Source organism: Molossus molossus, unplaced genomic scaffold (genome assembly GCF_014108415.1).
Source record: "Molossus molossus isolate mMolMol1 unplaced genomic scaffold, mMolMol1.p scaffold_m16_p_22, whole genome shotgun sequence".
NCBI classification, from domain to species: Eukaryota; Metazoa; Chordata; class Mammalia; order Chiroptera; family Molossidae; genus Molossus; species Molossus molossus.
This window is the reverse complement of record NW_023425358.1, coordinates 5,943,873-5,962,229: the sequence shown is the minus strand read 5'-3', so window position 1 is coordinate 5,962,229 and position 18,357 is coordinate 5,943,873. Positions and strand designations below refer to the sequence as shown.

At 40.5% G+C, this 18,357-nt stretch overlaps 1 protein-coding gene across 1 annotated transcript in view; it reads left to right on the top strand.

The window, feature by feature from the left end:
• The first annotated feature begins 1,909 nt into the window (after positions 1–1,909).
• JAM3 (junctional adhesion molecule 3) overlaps positions 1,910–18,357 on the top strand; it is a 75,946-nt gene continuing 59,498 nt past the window's right edge. The window contains exon 1 of the mRNA XM_036276377.1: positions 1,910–2,022. Within this exon, the coding sequence (XP_036132270.1) occupies positions 1,947–2,022 (76 nt within the window). The 5' untranslated portion in view covers positions 1,910–1,946. The remainder of the gene's footprint in view (positions 2,023–18,357) is intronic.

Sequence of the window (18,357 nt, the reverse complement as noted above, 5' to 3'; positions counted from 1 at the left end):
GGGATGATGCAAGCAGACTCACAGCCCCACTCACTGGATGCTTCCAGAGCTCTGGTTCCCTTCTGAACAGGGCCAGAGCTCTCCAGGGAATGATGAATTTGCAAGGAGGAGCAGATCAGTTGAAAGCCAAATGCATCCTACCCTGTCCTGGTGCATCACTAGTTGGGCTCCGTTCCAAGATCACATCTTTGAGCCGCAGGTCATAGCTTGCAGATTCCATATGTGGAGGATTATCAATGTTTTACAATGAAGTACCTGTGTCCTCTCTCATAAAAGCCTCTGCTCCTTATAGAATATTCATGGAGCCTCTCTGTGATCTTGTTCTGACTTTCAAAATATTTCCTAGCAGAGAAGACCATTTATAGACAGAACCATTTCACAATGCAAGCACAGGAAATCCAGCAGGAGAAAAGAGGCACGGATTTCTGAAAACTGTACTCTGTCCGCAGTCAGACACCATCTTACATTTCCCAGGTAACCAATATGGGTCCTTCTGTGAGGCAGATATGCCTGGCTGTATAACCAAGAGCTAAAGAAAATAGCAGAGGCAAAAGAGAGCAGAAGGAAAAATAGTCAGTGGGCCTAAGAAGAATTTTTCTCTTTTAATTTCTCTATTAGATGTTTGAAGAAGAGAGAGAGAGATCCCACTATAAAATAATTTTCACATACTTTTGCTTGTGACTTTGGAACATGATAAACTAAAACAGAAAGAAACTTTAGAAAATAAAAGGCAAATAGAATAATAATAGGCGATTGAGTTGTTTTTTAATTTTTATCTTTTCTTCATGAGATTTTGGAGAATGTATTTACTTCATACTTGCAAAGGTTTGAGCAGTTATAAAGACTTATAAAGAAGAACATATAATGATGAAATTTGAAACATAAACTTGGTAATAACCTCAATTTATTTTGTTTCTTGACATTCATATATGATACATTTAAAAATATAATGTATTATTAATGTATATGTAAATTATACACACACGCTGTTCTACTTTGTAAAAACTAAAAACACTAAAATAAATTTAGGATGGATGTATGAAAAATTGAAGCCCTTAAGTTATACATTAAAATATATTAGTTGTTGGAAATTAACATATTTTACTAATCACTATACCCCAAATTTTATTTTACTCATATTTCCTGGAACATTAGAGGTGTGCTTTCTATATTAGATATAATACAAGCTATTTCAAATATTTCCATTGTATGAAATGACACTCAAAACCATCCGCATCCGTATGTCCCGTTTCCAGTGCATTTTATCCTTGTCTTCGTCTTGTTGCTTGTCCTCATAAGCTTCTGCTCCATTTTTGCTTCCTAGCCTTACCATTTCCCAATATTCAAAAACCAGACTAAATAATTAGCCTGATTTCCTGCAGAAGAAAACATTAAGTATATCATCATTCTTTGATCTACCACAGAAATAAATTATGCTTGTTTTAGAAAGACGTCATTTTTATGTACTGTAAAATGTATGTGTTGGTTATGTGTTATGTACATGTCAGAGCTTTTTCCTTTTGTCAGATTTGGAATTGGGGCCTCAACAAAGGTGCAGGCAATGCTTCCAAGATAGCTGGGCTGCATCCTTATTTGTAATATAAGAAGCACTTCATTTTCCAATTTTTAATCGGGCGTTCCTTCTCCTATCTGTAGTGATGTGTGCATTTTAAAGCTATGGAATTTACCCCACCTCACTCTTGAACACCCTTCTTTACCTACGCCCACCCAGTTCGTTGAAACAGACCCTATGGGCCCAGGTCCAGAGCATCCCTGCATCCATAGTAACCAGATTTCAGCTTCCTTTGTCACCATGGTGACGGCTCGGCCGGGCCAGGTGGTCGCTATGGTAACTGGGGACGGGTAGCGGGGTCCGGCCAGTTGGGCGCATGCGCGCGGGGAAGCCTGGCGGCGCCGCACACTCCGGCCCCTCAGCTTCTGTCGACATGGCGCTGAGGCAGCGGCGGCGACTTCAGCTCTGCGCCTGGCTGCCCGACTTCTGCTTGATGCTGCTTTTCAGGGGTGAGCGTGAGTCCCCGCCGCTGGGAGAGCCGGGCCGGGGCCGATGGGAGCAAAGCGGGCCGAAGCGGCCGGGCGCGGGCTAGGCGGGGATAGCGGTCCCGGCCCGGGCTCCGGGGCCCCTCCGCGCTCTCGGCCGGAGGAGCGCTCGGTCCGGGAGAGGATTCGGGTCCCGGCCTGGAGGCGAGGTCCGGGCGGGAAGCCGGCAGCTGGCCGCGGGGGTGGGCTCGCCCCGGGCAGTGGGCAGCGCCGTCGGGAAAGACGGCGGCAGCGTGGGCGCGGGAACCCGCAGGGACCGTGCGGCCGGCGGCGGGCGTGGGGCGGCCGGTGAGCGGCCTGCTGCGGGGCGGCCACGCAGCTCCTTGCTCACGGCTCTCAGGGGATCGCTGTCCCTTGCTGTAAACAAGGGACTCAGTGGGCCAAATCCAACTTTCCTTTCCTGTGCATAAAACCGCACAGAGCTCGCTCCAGGACTTTTTTTTTTGTTTCCAGCCCGACCTAGGAGACCCCGCAGACCCTTGCCCTGAAATAGCATCTGGGCTATTTTAGTCAGGACACAGCGGGACACTTGGGAGTTTTGATTTGTCTGTTCCACTGTCTGAAATGCTTATTAGATTCATGTGTCTCGGGGCAGCTGGACAGAAGGAATAAAATCGCTTCTGATGAGTGAGCACGTACTGTATTCGGGGCACTTTGAAATCAGTATCTTATTTAGTCTTTACAACAACTTTGTGAGCTAGGTTTTACTAACCCATTTTCAGATAAGAAAACGAAAACCTAAGTGTAGTCTCTTTTCAAAGCTGCATTCCAAGTAAGTGGCGAAGACTCAAACCCATGCTGAGCACACTTTTTCTTCCCTGCTGACCATTCAGTTTCTAGGTTATTTTATTGTTGGGCTTGTTTGCCATTGTCATCCCATGGTGTTTTCCAGAATATACAAATTAAAACCCGAAGTGGCTGTTTGGGAGTGGGGGTGGAAGGACAGGGTAAACAAAGCACTGCTGTGTTTGATGCTCTTTCATGTTCACAATGGTGGCAGCAGAAATGAAGGTCTGGGACCGAAGCTGTGAACACAGGGCTGTGTGATGGATAAGTTTCAGGGTATAAATATTGACCATATGCTTTGCCTGAAAATAATTTCCAAAAACAAATGTGGTTGAGTGCTATAAGTGGTCCAAAGCTAGCCAGGGGACAAGGGTGTCAGGAATGTCCAGCTCCCGCCTTTGTTGGTCACACTGACACTGTCCTATTCACAGAGTGGAACAACTCCCTATTGTTGCAGAGGTCTGTTCACTTGAAAGTTTGCAGCTTTTATCGCAGGAACATTTGGCAATTTCGTTCAGGAGTGAGTTCCAACTCAGTGGTTTGTTAATAAAACTGGAAGATGCTGAGGACTTCACATTCCCATAGCCTCTTATTTAGCTCTCCTGGAGGAGCTCGTTTTGTGGCTTTCTTGATATCGAGGGCTGAGATTTACCTGGAGAGTGTAGGAGAAAGAATCGAATTTTGCGAAATAGAACCAGTGACAAAGAATCGAGGTGATAGGATGTATCAATTAACTTTGAAGGGACGTGGTTATTATTACTATTTTTGATAGCAGGGACATGTATTAATTTATTTAATATTGATAACTACGCTAAGAGGTTGTTACTATTATCTTTCCCATTTTGTGGATGAAGAAACAGAAGTACAGAGAGATTTAGTAACTTGCTAAGGGTGATTTAATTTGGAAATCTTCAACCATTGGTGATATAGTCGTCCCTCGTTTATCATGGTTAATCCGTCCCAGACTCTAGCAGTTGCACTTGTCGTTGAAGGATTCCTGGGGTGCTTGAATACATAGGCCTACAGTCCATACATACAGTTTGTACAATTGTAAAATTGTAATACAGGTGTGTATAATTGACTCAGACAACTGAGCGTGCGCTGTATCATTATCACTGTCTCAATCAACTTTTTAACGAATATATTTGAAAAACCGCGATAGAGTGAAGCCGCGAAGCCGGAAAAGTCGAAGTGCGAAGTGGCGAGGGAAGCCTGTAATCCAATTTTTGTTTGCTTGTATTATTCCGTTTGACAGTGGATCAGTTTAACCAAATTATCAAATGTTTAAAGCTACGTGGTTTGTATATAAAATATTCTTTTGTTCAATTGGTGACAGGTGCAATTCAAGTTTACAAATGTTCTGCCACATGTCTTTTTTAAAATGCTTAGTACTGTTGGGCTTCTGAATCTTTTGATGTTCTAGAGAGAAGTGCTTCATTTAGAATTAAAACAGTAACTTTGTATTCTTAGGATAAGACAGTGCTGAACCCTAACAAAATTTGAAAATCAAAACTTTCAGGACATTTTTGAAAATAGAGTTTTCAGTTTTCTATTTGCATTTGTTTGGACTCCTGAAACATTTTTTTTTTAAATAAGCTATTCTCTTATTTTGTTTTAATTCTTTTAAATTGTCTGACAGGTATAATCATGATTGGAAGGTGTGCCTGTTTTCAGAAAAACAAGGAACACCTGCCCTGAAGCATGCGGTGCCTGAAATCAGCTGTTCACTCCCTTGGTGACTTGTTGATAGGCACTTGTTCTTCTGTACTTCAGGCTGGGGAGACTGAATGAATAGCTATTAGAAATACTTAATCATCAAAAACTATAGTGTTACATCCTGGTAGAATCATCATACATCCAGCATATACACTTTGCAGTTTGCTGTAAAGACAATAAGGTAGGCTTAAATAAATTCTTTTGAAGGAAACTAGATTTGCATTAAGCACACTTTCTGAAATGGCCAGACAGTGTAACTGAAGAAGCTATGGATTTAGTACATCCAACTAGCAGCTGTTAGAGATGTGCTATTAGCAAATTCCTTTTCTATAAATTCTTTGAATTTTTTCAAAGCACAAGTGTGGTAAAAGAAAGGAAAATATGTGTGTGAATGAAGTTAGGACGTATGGAGTCTGCTGAATGATACCCTAGTTATGAAGTTGGATTCCCTCTCTCTTTTTTAAAATTTTATTTTATTGATTTTTTAGAGCGGAAAGGAGAGGGAGAGAGAAACATCAATGAGAGAGAACGATTGGCCAATTCCTGCATGTCCCCCACTGGGATGGTGTCCATAAGCTGGGTATGTGCCCTGACCAGGAATCGAACCCACAACCTCTTGGTGCATGGGTCAACACTCAACCACTGAGCCACACCGGCTGGGCTGGATTCTCTTTTTTTAATCAGGTGATATGAATATGGTGCTGTTAGGGCTGAATGAAGATTTCAGATCTTCTGTATCTACCTTCTGAATGCAGAAGTCTATACAGATAGCCTCACTGGAGTATAGAGAGCTGAAAGAACGTTTTGGTGAGCACATTCTTTTACACTTAGTTTAGCAAGGACGGTATTGGCTCTGGAACTCTGTATTGATATCTAAAGCCTTAATTGACTGCTTTTGCAGCTTGCCATTTCACACAAAGCTGTCTAGAATTAGTACTTGTTTCTGATGACAAGGAATGCTGCAGTATTTTGTGTTGGTGTGTTTTCTGGTTTTAAGTAGTATCTATTATGTGTTACGTATTTCCTATGAGTAATTAATATGCACAGCAGGGTTTCAATGCTGGTTGTGTAGAAATATCAAACTTTTTTTTTTGTCCTCACCTGAGGACATTTTTTTTCACATTCATCTTCAGATAGAGTGGGAGGGAGAAAGGGAGGAAAAGAGAGAGAGAAACATCGATGTGAGAGAGACAGACCAAGTGGTTGCCACCCACATGACCCCACCATGGCCGGGGACAAACTGCAACCGAAGTACATGCCCTTAGAGGGAACCGAACCCGGGACTCTCTGGTCCACGGGCCGATGCTCTAACCGCTGAGCCAAACTGGTCAGGGCAGAAATATCAAACTTTTTAAATAAATTAGGAGTATGCAAGCTGTTTTTATATCACCTTTCAGAGTATCCCAAGGCTTCTGTGGTTCAGCCTTCTTTCTGCAACTACTGCCAAAATAACCTCAGCTCCCAGTGATCCTTACCCTCTCTAAATAAGCATAGCTCTTAGTCTGTAGTTAGTTTAGTGCAACAGACACTTATTGAGCATCTAGATTAGAATATGCCAGCACTGTTCTTCATGGTAGGGGTGCAAAATGAATAAAAGAGCCCAGCCCTTGAGGAGCCAGGATGAGTGCATTCTGAATTATGTTGGGATTCCATTGTTGGGTGTAAATGCATTTTATCTCTGAGTGATATTAAAAATGTGTTGAGAACAGAATCTGAATTTAATTTCTTTTGTATCTTTTTAGAGATGATTATAGTAAATATTCTCTGTCACTTGAAACTCAGTTAACATTTCTTAAACACTGCCTATGTGTCTAAGCATTTTTAATGTATCTTATCTTAGTTCCAGTGGCCCAGTAACACTATGAAATTCTTAGTTTTTACTACAGTAGTTTCTGTGGAAGAAAAAGAATGGAAGATATTTCTTGACTTGGTTTAATTTAAAAATCTTTCTGCCATCTGCTCTGTGCAGTTATACAAAGTTAGGAAGAACATGGGGAGATGATTTAAGGGGCACATGTTATGATTTAAGGGGCACAAGATGCAGGTCTGATTAGTACATATTGCATGGTTACAATTACACAAAACATCTAATGTTTAGGGGGGAACCTGGAAAAAAATGAATAAACATGTTGATAGTTGCTGGTTTTGAGTGATATATTTTATGGCTGATTGTTTTATCCTTTTCTCTGTTTTCCTGGCTGATGCTTTTTGTTTGTTTGTTTTGAAGTTGTCTTTTTCCATTTATCTTCAGATAGAGTGGGAGGGAGAGAGAGAGGAGAAGGGGGGAAGAGAGAGAGACAGAGAGAGAGAGAGGGAGAGAGAGAGAGAAAGGAAGAGATCAACTGGTTGCCTCCTGCACAACCCTGACCAGGGCCCAGGACCGAACTGCAACCCAGGTACATGCTCTTGACCGGAATCGAACCTGAGACTCTGGTCCGTGGACTAACACTCTAACTGCTGAGCCATACCGGCTAGGGTGAGGATGTTTTTATGTAATGAAAATAAATGCATTTTGTTTTAGCCTCCGATAGGTAAATAGTGGATTTTAAAATTCGACACTAGTAAGGATTTTCTTTTAAAATGTGAAAACTTTGTTTAGTTTAATATGATAGCCTGTGGATTATGCATTTTTTTAGCTCCTGAATGAATGTCAGTCACAGTGGATGAAGGAGGGGCTGACTTGAAGTTCAGTTGTTTAGTTATGCGTTCTTAGTGACTTATCTGAGAGGTTTGCTGTCATTGGCTTTTGGGTGGAGGAACCAGCTGTGGCATCCTCAGCAAGTGGTTAACTGGAAAACTAAGAGCTGATGACAGCGCTAGTCTGCCCACTCCCTCTGCACCACCCCCTCCTTTTTTTGAACAAACAAAAGAATCTGAGTAGTGGCTCTGGTCTTTGTGTTTCAAGTCAGCAGACATTTAGTGAGCGCTTGCCTTGTGCTAGCCGGGCAACTCCTGGAGGGCCTGCTCGCCTAGTCTTGGGTGAGAGGAATACCGTGCAAAGCGACTTCCTTGGAAAGCAGATGCAGAAGGATGTTTCCTGAAGTGAGCTCTCAGCTGATGCGCCCCTATCAATTCTTCTTGTCCACCAGACTTCCTTGTTGGATATCTTCTTTTAAGGAAAACATTTAATGTCTTGAATGAAGTGCAGCTGCTGGGAGGATTACAAAATTAAGAATGCAGCAAATTCTTAAACAGTTGCCGCCTTTTTTTTTTGGGCCATGTTTTTTCCTCTTAGGTATCTCTGTCAGGGTGCTAGAACTTAATCAGTGGATCCCTGTTTATTAGGCAGTCTCCATGTTCGTGGCAGCAAAACTTTCCATGGGCAGAACAGGGAGATGCAAGATAAGCTCTTTTCCATACCAGAAGGAACATACAATTTAGATAACTAACAGAGTAGCAGCACTTGGGGTTTTCTGTATTTAGAAGTGAGAGCATTTGCTCTGGCTGGCCGTGGGGAGGAGTGGACTTTCAGGGATAATTTTGCTTTTCATAGTGCAGATTTGGGAGAATGGGAGGTGTTGAGGGCTAATCAAGTGGAGGAAATAATATGAGCAAAGGTGTGGAATTGGGAATACAAATATTGTATTTTGGGACCAATGAGTTACTATAATGATAAAAATATTAACAGCTACCATTTATTGAAACTGTGTGTCAAGCATTGTGCTGACAGCTTTACCTAGGCTGTCTCCATTGATCTCAACAGTTTTATAGATTTCATTTTGCATCTGATGCAGAGGTTAATTATCTAGCTCAAGGTCATAGCTAATCAATTGAGGAGCTAAATCATCCATTGAAGAGGACATTAAAGAGTAACTAGATTATAAAGCACTTTCTTTTTTTTTTTTAATCCTCACCTGAGGATATTTTTACATTTATCTTCAGACAGAGTGGGAGGAAGGAGGAGAGAGAGAAACATCAATGTGTGTGAGAGAGAGAGATCGATTTGTTGCACCTGCACGACCCTAACTTGGGCTGGAGATGAACCGCACCTGAGGTGTGTACCCTTGGCTGGAATCAAACCCTGGCCTTCCTGGTCTGCAGGCCGACACTCTACATGCTGAGCCACACCGTCCAGGGCTGTAAAGCACTGTTAATGCCAGGCTAAGAACCCGGGACGTTATTATATAGGTTCTAGAAATTTATTTGACATTTTGAAGCAGGGAAGTGTTCTGATCAGAATGATTTTAGAAGTATTAATCTGATATTCAAGAGGATTGGAGAGGGAAGGTCAGTTAGGAAGCTACTAGAATAGTTCAAGGTCACTGTTTAGGATAGCTCTCTTGATGTTGAATTCATTTTTACTCATATTTGAAAATATATATGTTTTAATCTTGTTCTTGAATAAAGATTTACTGGATACATAATTTTAGGTTGACAGTTATCTTGTCTTATGGCCTGGGCCATGGAACACTGATGCTTCCTGGTTTCCGTCATTCCTTTTGTAGTGTTGTGGTCTTGCAGTCAGTCATAGCATCAGTCTTCCCCCTCGGCTACTTTAAAGATTTTTTTTTTTGGCATCTGAAATGTTACTACAATGTGACTAGGGTGGATTTCTGTTTAGTGACTTTACTTGGTAATATGTTGTACTTTGTATATATGAGAGTTTTTATTATTCCCAAGAATTCTCAAGTATTATCAGTTCAAATACTACCTAGTTTCTGTTTTCTTAATTCTTTTCTTCTGGGACTCTGCTAAGATCTATTCAGTCATTCTGTCTTCCAAGGCAGTTAACCTTTTTGTCATAATTTCACATTCTTGTTTTTGTGTTTTTCTGGGCTGTTTCATTAGCTTTATAGTTATGTCTTTTTCCAGTTGTATTTAATCTGTTATTTAAACAACACCTAGAATTTTTTTTAACCAATTATATTGTTTATTTTAGAATTTACTTTGTTCTTTTTATAATCTGGTTTCTTTTACTTGCTCATTTTTTTACTCCTTTAAAAAACATTTCATATATAAATGTTTTTTTTCGTTGTTTGTTTGTTTTTTATCCTCACCCGAGGACATTTTTCCATTTTTTGTTCAGATAGAGCGGGATGGAGAGAGAGGAAGAGAGAGAGAGAGAAACACTGATGTGAAGGGACACATCGAGTGGCTGCCACCCGCACGACCAACCAGGGCCGGGGACAAACTGCAACCGAGGTACGTGCCCTTAGCGGGAACCGAACCCGGGTCTCTCTGTACCGCAGGCCGATGCTCCAACCGCTGAGCCAAACCGGGCAGGGCTCATACATAAATGTTTTATATTATGCATCTGATTCTTCAAATAGCTGAACTTCTTAGGGATCTAAATCTAATGATGGTTGTTTCTTAATGACTTACTTATGGTGGTTTATTTTTCTTTACTTGTAAACTGATACCTGGTTGCTCTCAATCTGTGCAGATCGGAGCCTGACCCCAGGAAGCTTTCTGAGGGAGCGTATGCTTCTCCTGGTGGCAGCCACTTCAGATGGCTTTAGCCTCTCAGGAACCCTGGCTTTATTTGAAAACCTCAGGTTCAGCTTCTCTGCCTTCCTGCTGGCCAAGAGTGCAGTCTCCCCCTGAAGTATTACCCTCAGGGTCACACCCCACTCATCTTATTTCTTTCTGGTTTCAGACAAACACAGATACTTTGTTTTTTTAAGGATTCTTCTACTTCCTGTGAGCCCAGAGATACATTAAAAACTGTGATGTAGGAGTCTTGTTGCTGGAGTATAATGGCCTTTCAGAGTATCAAATCTACTACTCTGTTTGAAACAGGAAATTCAGCTTTACTTAACCTGCTCTCACTTTAAAAAATTTTTACTTACTGATATTTGAGAGAGAGAGAGAGAGAAACATTGTGTTGTTGTTCCACTTATTTGTACATTCATTAGTTGTTTCTTGTATGTGCCCTGACTAAAGATCGGACCTGCAACCTTGGCATATCGGGACGTCGCTATAACCAACTGAGCTAGCAGGCCAGGGTAGTTTTTTCCCTCTTTTGATTGTTATAAGTCACATACCTTTCTTTGCCTTTTTTCTTTTTCAGTTGCATTTGACATTCAATATTATTTTATGTTAGTTTCAGGTATGGTGGTTAGACATATAATTGATGAACTGAACCCCCTGATAAATCTAGTACCCACCTGGCACCATACATAGTTATTACAGTACTATTGGCAAGGCCCTGGCCAGTGTGGCTCAGTTGGGCATCGTCCTGTGCACTAAAGGATTGTGGATTCATTTCACAATCCGATTAATGTTTTGTTCTCGCATTGATGTTTCACTCTCTCTCAAAAATAAAATACTATTGGTTATATTCTCTATGCTGTACTTTACATTCCCATGACTATTATGTAACTACCAATTTGTACTTCTTAATTTCTTTACCTTTTTTCACCCCCATCCCCCTGGCAACCATCAATTTGTTCTCAGTATCTATGAGTCAGTTTGTTTTTTGTTCATTTATTTTGTTGTTTAGAGTCCACATGTAAGTGAAATCATGTGATTTGTCTTTCTCTGTCTGACATATTATTACCTTTTATTTATTTATTTGTTTTTGTTACAGATGTTTCTTGTTTTTCCCCCATTGACACCCTCCTCCCCTTCCCCCTGCCCCATCCCCAGCTTTGTTATCTATGTTCATTGGTCATGCATACGTGCATGTAAGTTCTGTGGTTTATCTCTCCCTCCCCCCAAACCCCCCTCTTCTGAAGCTTGTCAGTCAGTACCCCACCTCTATGTCTCTGGGTTAATTTTGTTTAGCAGTTTGTTTAGTTCATTATAATCCACAAATAAGTGAGATCATGTGATATTTGTCTTTCTCTGCTTGGCTTGTTTCGCTTAGGATAATACTCTCCAGGTCCTTCCATGTTATCTCAAAGGATAAGAGATCTTTCTTTCTTACAGCTGCATAGTATTCCATTGTGTACGTGTACCACAGCTTTTTAATCCACTCATCTACTAACGGACACTTGGGTTGTTTCCAGATCTTAGCTATTGTAAATAGTGCTGCTATGAACATAGGGGTACATATATTCTTTCTGATTGGTGTTTCAGGTTTCTTAGGGTATATTCCTAGAAATGGGATCACTGGGTCAAAAGGCAGTTCAATTTTTAACTTTTTGAGGAAACACCATAGTGTTTTCCATAGTGGCTGCACCAGTCTGCATTCCCACCAGCAGTGTACTAGAGTCCCCTTTTCTCCACACCCTCAGCAACACTTGTTGTTTGATGATTTGTTGATGGCAGCCATTCTGACAGGTGTGAGGTGATACCTTGTAGTTGTTTTAATTTGCATCTCTCTGATGATTAGTGATATTGAGCATTTCTTCATATGTCTCTTGGCCATTTGTGTGTCATTTTTGGAGAGGTGTCTGTTTAGGTCCTCTGCCCATTTTTTAATTGGGTTCTTTGTCTTCCTTTTGTTGAGTTGTATGAGCACTCTGTATATTTTGGAAATTAACCCCTTATGTGATGCATCATTGGTGATCATGGTCTCCCATACAGTGGGATCCCTTTCTGTTTTGATGGTTGTTTCTTTTGCTGTGCAGAAGGTTTTTAGTTTGATGTAGTCCCATGTGTTCATTTTTTCCTTTGTTTCTGTTACCTTAGGTGATGTATCAGTGAAAACTCTACTGCATATGATGTCTGAGATTTTATTGCCTACATTTTCTTCTAGAATTTTTATGGATTTACAAGTTACATTTAAGTCTTTTATCCATTTTGAGTTTATTCTCGTGTACGGTGTAAGTTGGTGTTCTAGCTTCATTTTTTTTTTTTGCAAGTAGCTGTCCAATTTTCCCAACACCATTTATTGAAGAGACTGTCGTGACTCCATTGTATGTTCTTGCCACCTTTGTCAAATATTAATTGAGCATAATGTCGTGGGTCAATTTCTGGGTTCTCTATTTCTATCTGACTTATTTCACTAATACCCTCTAGGTCCATAGTGTTGTTGCAAATGGTAAGCTTTTATTCTTTTTGATGGCCAAGTAATATTCCATTGTGTATATGTACCACATCATCTTTATATAATATTCTATTGATGGACATTTAGATTGCTTCCATATATTGGCTATTGTAAATAATGCTGCAGTGAACTTAGGGATGCATATATGTTTTTGAACTAGTGTTTTGTATTTCTTCAAATAAATACCCCAATCTGGAATTGCTGGGTCATAAGGTAGTTCTATTTTTGATATTTTGAACAACCTCCGTACTGTTCAATAGTGGTTGCATCAATCTGCATTCCCATCAGCATTTCTGAAGTGTTCCCCTTTCTCCACATTCTCGCCAACACTTGTTTGTTGATTTATTGTTGACAACAGACAGGTGTAAGGCTGATTATCTCATTGTGGGTTTAGTTTAATTTGCATTTCTCTGGTGATTACTGACACTGAACATCTTTTTATGTGTCTGTTGGCCATCTGTGTGTCCTGTTTGGAAGAGTGCCTATTTGGGTCCCCTGCCCATTTTTTATTGGCTTTTTTGTTTATGTTGTATGAATTCCCTATAAATTTTGGATGTTAACCCCTTATCGTGTATGTATCAATAGTGAATTCTTGTTCCAATCCATAGGTTGTCTTTTAGTTTTGCTGATGGTTTCCTTTGCTGTGCAAAAACTTCAGTTTAATGTAGACCCATTTTTAAAATTTTTGCTTTGTTTCCCTTGCTCCAGGAGATATATTAGAAAAAAATGTTAATAAGAGCAATGCCAGAGAGTTTACTACATATGTTTTCTTCTAGGAGTTTTATGATTTTGAGTCTTACATTTAGGTCTTTAATCCATTTTCAGTTTATTCCTGTATATGGTGTAAGAAGGTGGTCTAGTTTTATTTTCTTTGCATGTATCTGTCCAATTTTCCCAGCACCATGTTTGAATAGACTGTCTTTACCTCATTACATTAGCTTAATTTACCATATAGTATGGGTTTATTTCTGAGCTCAGTGTTCCATTTTACTGATCTGTGTCTTTTTTTAAAATATGTTTTTATTGATGTGTGTGAGAAAGAGAGACAGAGAGAAAGAAACATGGATATAAAAGAGAAACATCTATCACCTGCCTTCTGCATGCCCCCTACTGGGGAGCAAGCCTACAACCTGGGCATGTGTCCTGACCAGGAATCAAACCAGCGACCTTGTGGTGCATGGGATGATGCTCAACCACTGAGCCACACTGTCCAGGGCAGTATGTGTCTTGTTTTTTTATCCCAGTGTCGTTTTGTTTTGACTACTATAGCCTTGTAAGTACAGTTTGATATGAGATAGTGTGATACTTCCCAGTTTGTTCTTTTTTTAAGATTGCCGTGACTATTCAGGATCTTTTGTGGTTCCATATACGTTTTTGGATTATTTGTTGTTCTTCTGTGAAAAATGCCATTTGGTAGGGATTTTACTGAATCAGGTGTTTTTTTGGGTAGCGTGGACATTTTATTTTATTTGTTTTTTAAACTTACCTTTACTGTTGAATGTATTACAGGTGTCCTCCTTTTTCCCCCCTAGTGATACCCTTTTCCCCAAGCCTGCCCCCCTCCTGCCTTCCCCACACTATTGTTTGTGACCATTGATTATGCATATATGCATAGAAGTTCTTTGGTTTATTTCTTCTCAACCTCTCTTCCCCTTCCCTTTGAGGTTCATCAGTCTAACAGCCAATTTGTACTACTTTTTATTTTATTTTTTATCCTCACTCGGGGACTTTTTTGCATTTATCTTCAGATAGAGTGGGAGGGAGGGGTGGGGGAGAGAGAGAAACATAGATGTGAGAGAGACACACCGAGTGGTTGCCACCCACAGGAACTCAACCAAGGCCAGGGACAAACTGCAACCGAGGTACGTGCCCTTAGCTGGAACCGAACCCAGTATTCTCCAGTCTGTAGGCCCACGCTCTAACCGCTGAGCAAACTGGCCAGGGCCAATTTGTATTTCTTAATTCCTTCATCTTTTTCACCCGTCCCCCCAGCTCCTTCCCATTTGGCAAGCAACAAAAAGTTCTCTGTATCTAGGAGTTTGTTTCTGTTCTGCTTGCTCATTTTGTTGTAGATTCAGTTGCTGATAAATATGTATTTATTACTATTTATTGTTCATAATATTTGTTCTTCTTCAAGAAGACCCTTCAACATTTCATATAATCTTGATTTAGTGGTGATGAACTCATTTAGCTCCTTCTTGTCTGGGAAACTCGATGTCAGGCAGTTTTCTATAATTATATATTTTTAAATATCGTCATCTTCAAATAATGACACTTTTACTGCTTCCTTTCCAGTTTGGATGCCTTTTTTTAAATTTTATTTTTCTTGTCTGATTGATATGGCTAGGACTTTGAATACTATGTTGAATTTCAGTGGTAAAGTGGACATTCTTGTCTTGTTCCTGATCTTAAGGAAAATGTTTTTGTTTCCCCCCATTGAGTATGATGTTGGCTGTGGGTTTGTTGTATATGGCCCTTATTATGTTGAGGTATGTTCCCTCTGCTACCACTTTGCTGAGAGTTTTTATGATAAATGGGTGCTGGATTATGTCAGATACTTTTTTCCTGCATTTGTTGATATCATATGAGTTTTGTTTTTCAGTTTGTTTTTGTGGTATATCATATTAATTGATTTGTGGATATTAAACTAACCTTGCATGCCAGGAAAAAAATCCCACGTGATTGCCTGGCCAGTGTGGCTCAGTGGATTGAGTGTCATTCCATGGACTGAGAAGTCCCAGTTTGATTCCCGGATGGAGCACGTGCTCGGGTTGTGGGCATGATCCCCTGTGGGGAACGTGCAGGAGGCAGCCTATCGATGTTTTCTTTCTCATTGATGTTTCTAGCTCTCTCTCTCCCTCTCTCAATAAAAATCAATAAAAACATATTTAGAAAAAAATCTCAATCATGGCGTGTGCTCTTTTAATGTATTGCTGAATTTAGTTTGCTGTTAATTTGTTGGGGACTTTTTTATCTGTGTTCATTGGGATTATTCATCTACAATTTTATTTTATTTTATTATTATTATTATTATTATTATTATTATTATTTTTGTTAATCCTGACCTAAGGATGTATTTTTTCCCATTGATTTTTAGAAAGAGTGGGAGCAAGGGAGGGGGAGAGAGAGAAAGAGACACACGCACACACATCGACCAGGGCTGGGGATTGAACCTGCAATCTAGATATGTGCTCTTGACCAGGAATTGAACCTGTGACCCTTTGGTGCATGGGCCAATGCTATAACCACTGAGCAACACTGGCCAGGGCTGTAATTTTATTATTTATTTTATTTTATTTTTTTTTATCCTCACTCAAGGACATTTTTCCATTTTTTTTTTTGTTGTTGTTGTTCAGATAGAGCGGGAGGGAGAGAGAGGAAGAGAGAGAGAGAGAGAGAAACATCGATGTGAAGGGACACATCGAGTGGCTGCCACCCGCACGACCAACCAGGGCCGGGGACAAACTGCAACCGAGGTACATGCCCTTAGCGGGAACCGAACCCGGGTCTCTCAGGACCGCAGGCCGACGCTCTAACCGCTGAGCCAAACCGGCCAGGGTAATGCTGGCCTCGTAAAATGAGCCTGGGGGCCTTTCCTCATCTTGAATTTTTTGGAATACTTTGATAAGGATAGGTATTAATTCTTTTCTGAGTGCTTGGTAAAATTCACCTGTGAAGCCATCTGGTCTAGGAGTTTTGTTTGCTGGAAGTTTTTTAATTAATTAATTAATTTTTAATCCTCACCTGAGGCCATTGATTTTTCAGAGAGAGTGGAAGTGGGACTGGGAGGGAGGGGGAGAGAGAGAGAGATTGATATAAGAGAGACACATCGACTTGTTGCCTCCTGCTAATGCCTTGACCTGGGCCAAGGATCAATCCTGAGACCCCTTGGTGCATGGGCTGACGCTCTAACCACCGGACAGTATTGGCCAGGGCCAGTGGAAGTTTTTTCATTACTAAGTCAATTTGTTTGTATGCTAGTCCTTAAGAGAATGTCTGGGTTTCCAGCAGCCTTCTGTCTCACCTGGATGGACAGAATCCTTGCAAATTTTGACAGCCTGGTGTTATGTGGCTCCTCTTCCTGGCACTGGTGTATGGGGCTGAGACCCCTTGCTCCTCAGGGGGACCTTTGCAGCTGAGCTATCCCCCCGGATTCTCAGTCGCCATATGTGGGTGTGGGGCCATCCCATTTCGCTTCACCCCCTCCTACCAGTCTGGATGTGGCTTTCTTCCTTACATCCTTAGTTATAGGACTTCTGTTCAGCTAGTCTTAGGATGGTTATCCAGGTTAATTGTTCTGTAAAATAGTTGTAATTTTGATGTGGTCAAAGGAGGAGGTGAATTCCACCTATTCCATCATCTTAACTGGAACATGCCAAGGTGTTGCCTTTTTTTGCAAACTGAAGGCAAGACCCTCAATCAGCAAAAGTATTATGACACATCTCACTTTATTGCAATATTTGCTTTATTGCAGTGGTCAGTAATTGAAATCACAATACTTCTGAGGTATGCCTGTACCCCACACATCCCATCCAACTTAAATTTACCTGCAGACTTGTAATGCAGATTGAGGCTTTCTAGAGTATCAATTTCAGTTGCACTTAAGAAGTGTTGCTCAAGCATTTGTTAAGTGTTTAAAGGCCAAGGAAAGCAAGGGTTCTTCAGGCTTCATAGTAAGAGCTTTGGAGGTGGTGGGGTGGAAGCAAGTGGGCAGTACATTATTGGTAAATGTAGAGGACTTGTCAATCTTTGTTTTGGTGTCAAAATTTTAAACGTAAGACACTGCTTTTGATATGGAATGAAACTCGGAACTAATTTAAGGGGGAAACGGGGGATTGGATTGAGAGTGTATTAAAGTTGGATTCTAGTTTCATCTGTACCACTTATATGTATGTCATCTAAAGCGGGTTCTGAACTTCAGTTGCTGTGAATAATCTCTTATAGCCATATTGCCACACAGGACATTTGGAAAGGTCTGGAGTCATTTTTGGTTGTCATAATTCAAGGTGCTGCTACTGGCATTTAGAGGCCACGGATGCTGCTAAACATCCTACAATGCATAAGATAGACCCCATAACAAAAGACTATATATAGCCCAAAATGTCAACAGTGCCAAAGATGAGAAACCTGTCTTATAGTAATAGTGTATTTCAGTTCTAAAATTCGATATGTCTGTATGGGTTAAGAGGAGTAAAGATTACCTTTATGGGTAGAAAACTTAACACAAAAGGATTAAATGACTTGCTAAGATTATATTGTAAATCAGTGGTAAAACCCTTGTCTCCTAGTATTCAGTCCATTTATTGAGGAATTAGATTTAGCTTTTAAGATAGAGCCTTCTTCCAGAGAAGTCCAACATGAACAGCCTTTAAAGGAAGAAGAAATCTTTTTCAAGTCTCTTATCTGGCTGGGTCTGTAACAAGACAGATTCCAAGTTTTTGTTCTCCAGTGGGTGCCTCTAACTTTTGAACAGTAATTAACGCTTCCAGACCCTCAAAATTTCAACTAACACTTTGAAATGAATATGATCTATGGGAGAGAGAGCTGGGAGGCCAGAATTTAATGCTATAGTTTAATGCCCAGCATTTGGTTTATTTCGAAAAAATAGTTTCTATTCTTATACAGAGGTTATTTTATTTGTTGAATTATAGAATGTTTTCCTTTTCTTTCATACTCTCCCCTACTTTCTCCTTATAAGCAAAAGGAAAGAAAAAATGCCCTTCATGGGAAGGGCTCCTAACATTACATGCACACTGACCTCAGCATATGAAATGCCTGTTGCTTCATTTAGTAAGTGTTTGAGAAAAGGTAATACTAAACTTTTAGGTAGAAACACCCAGTGGAACTTGGAGGCCTTTTTCTTC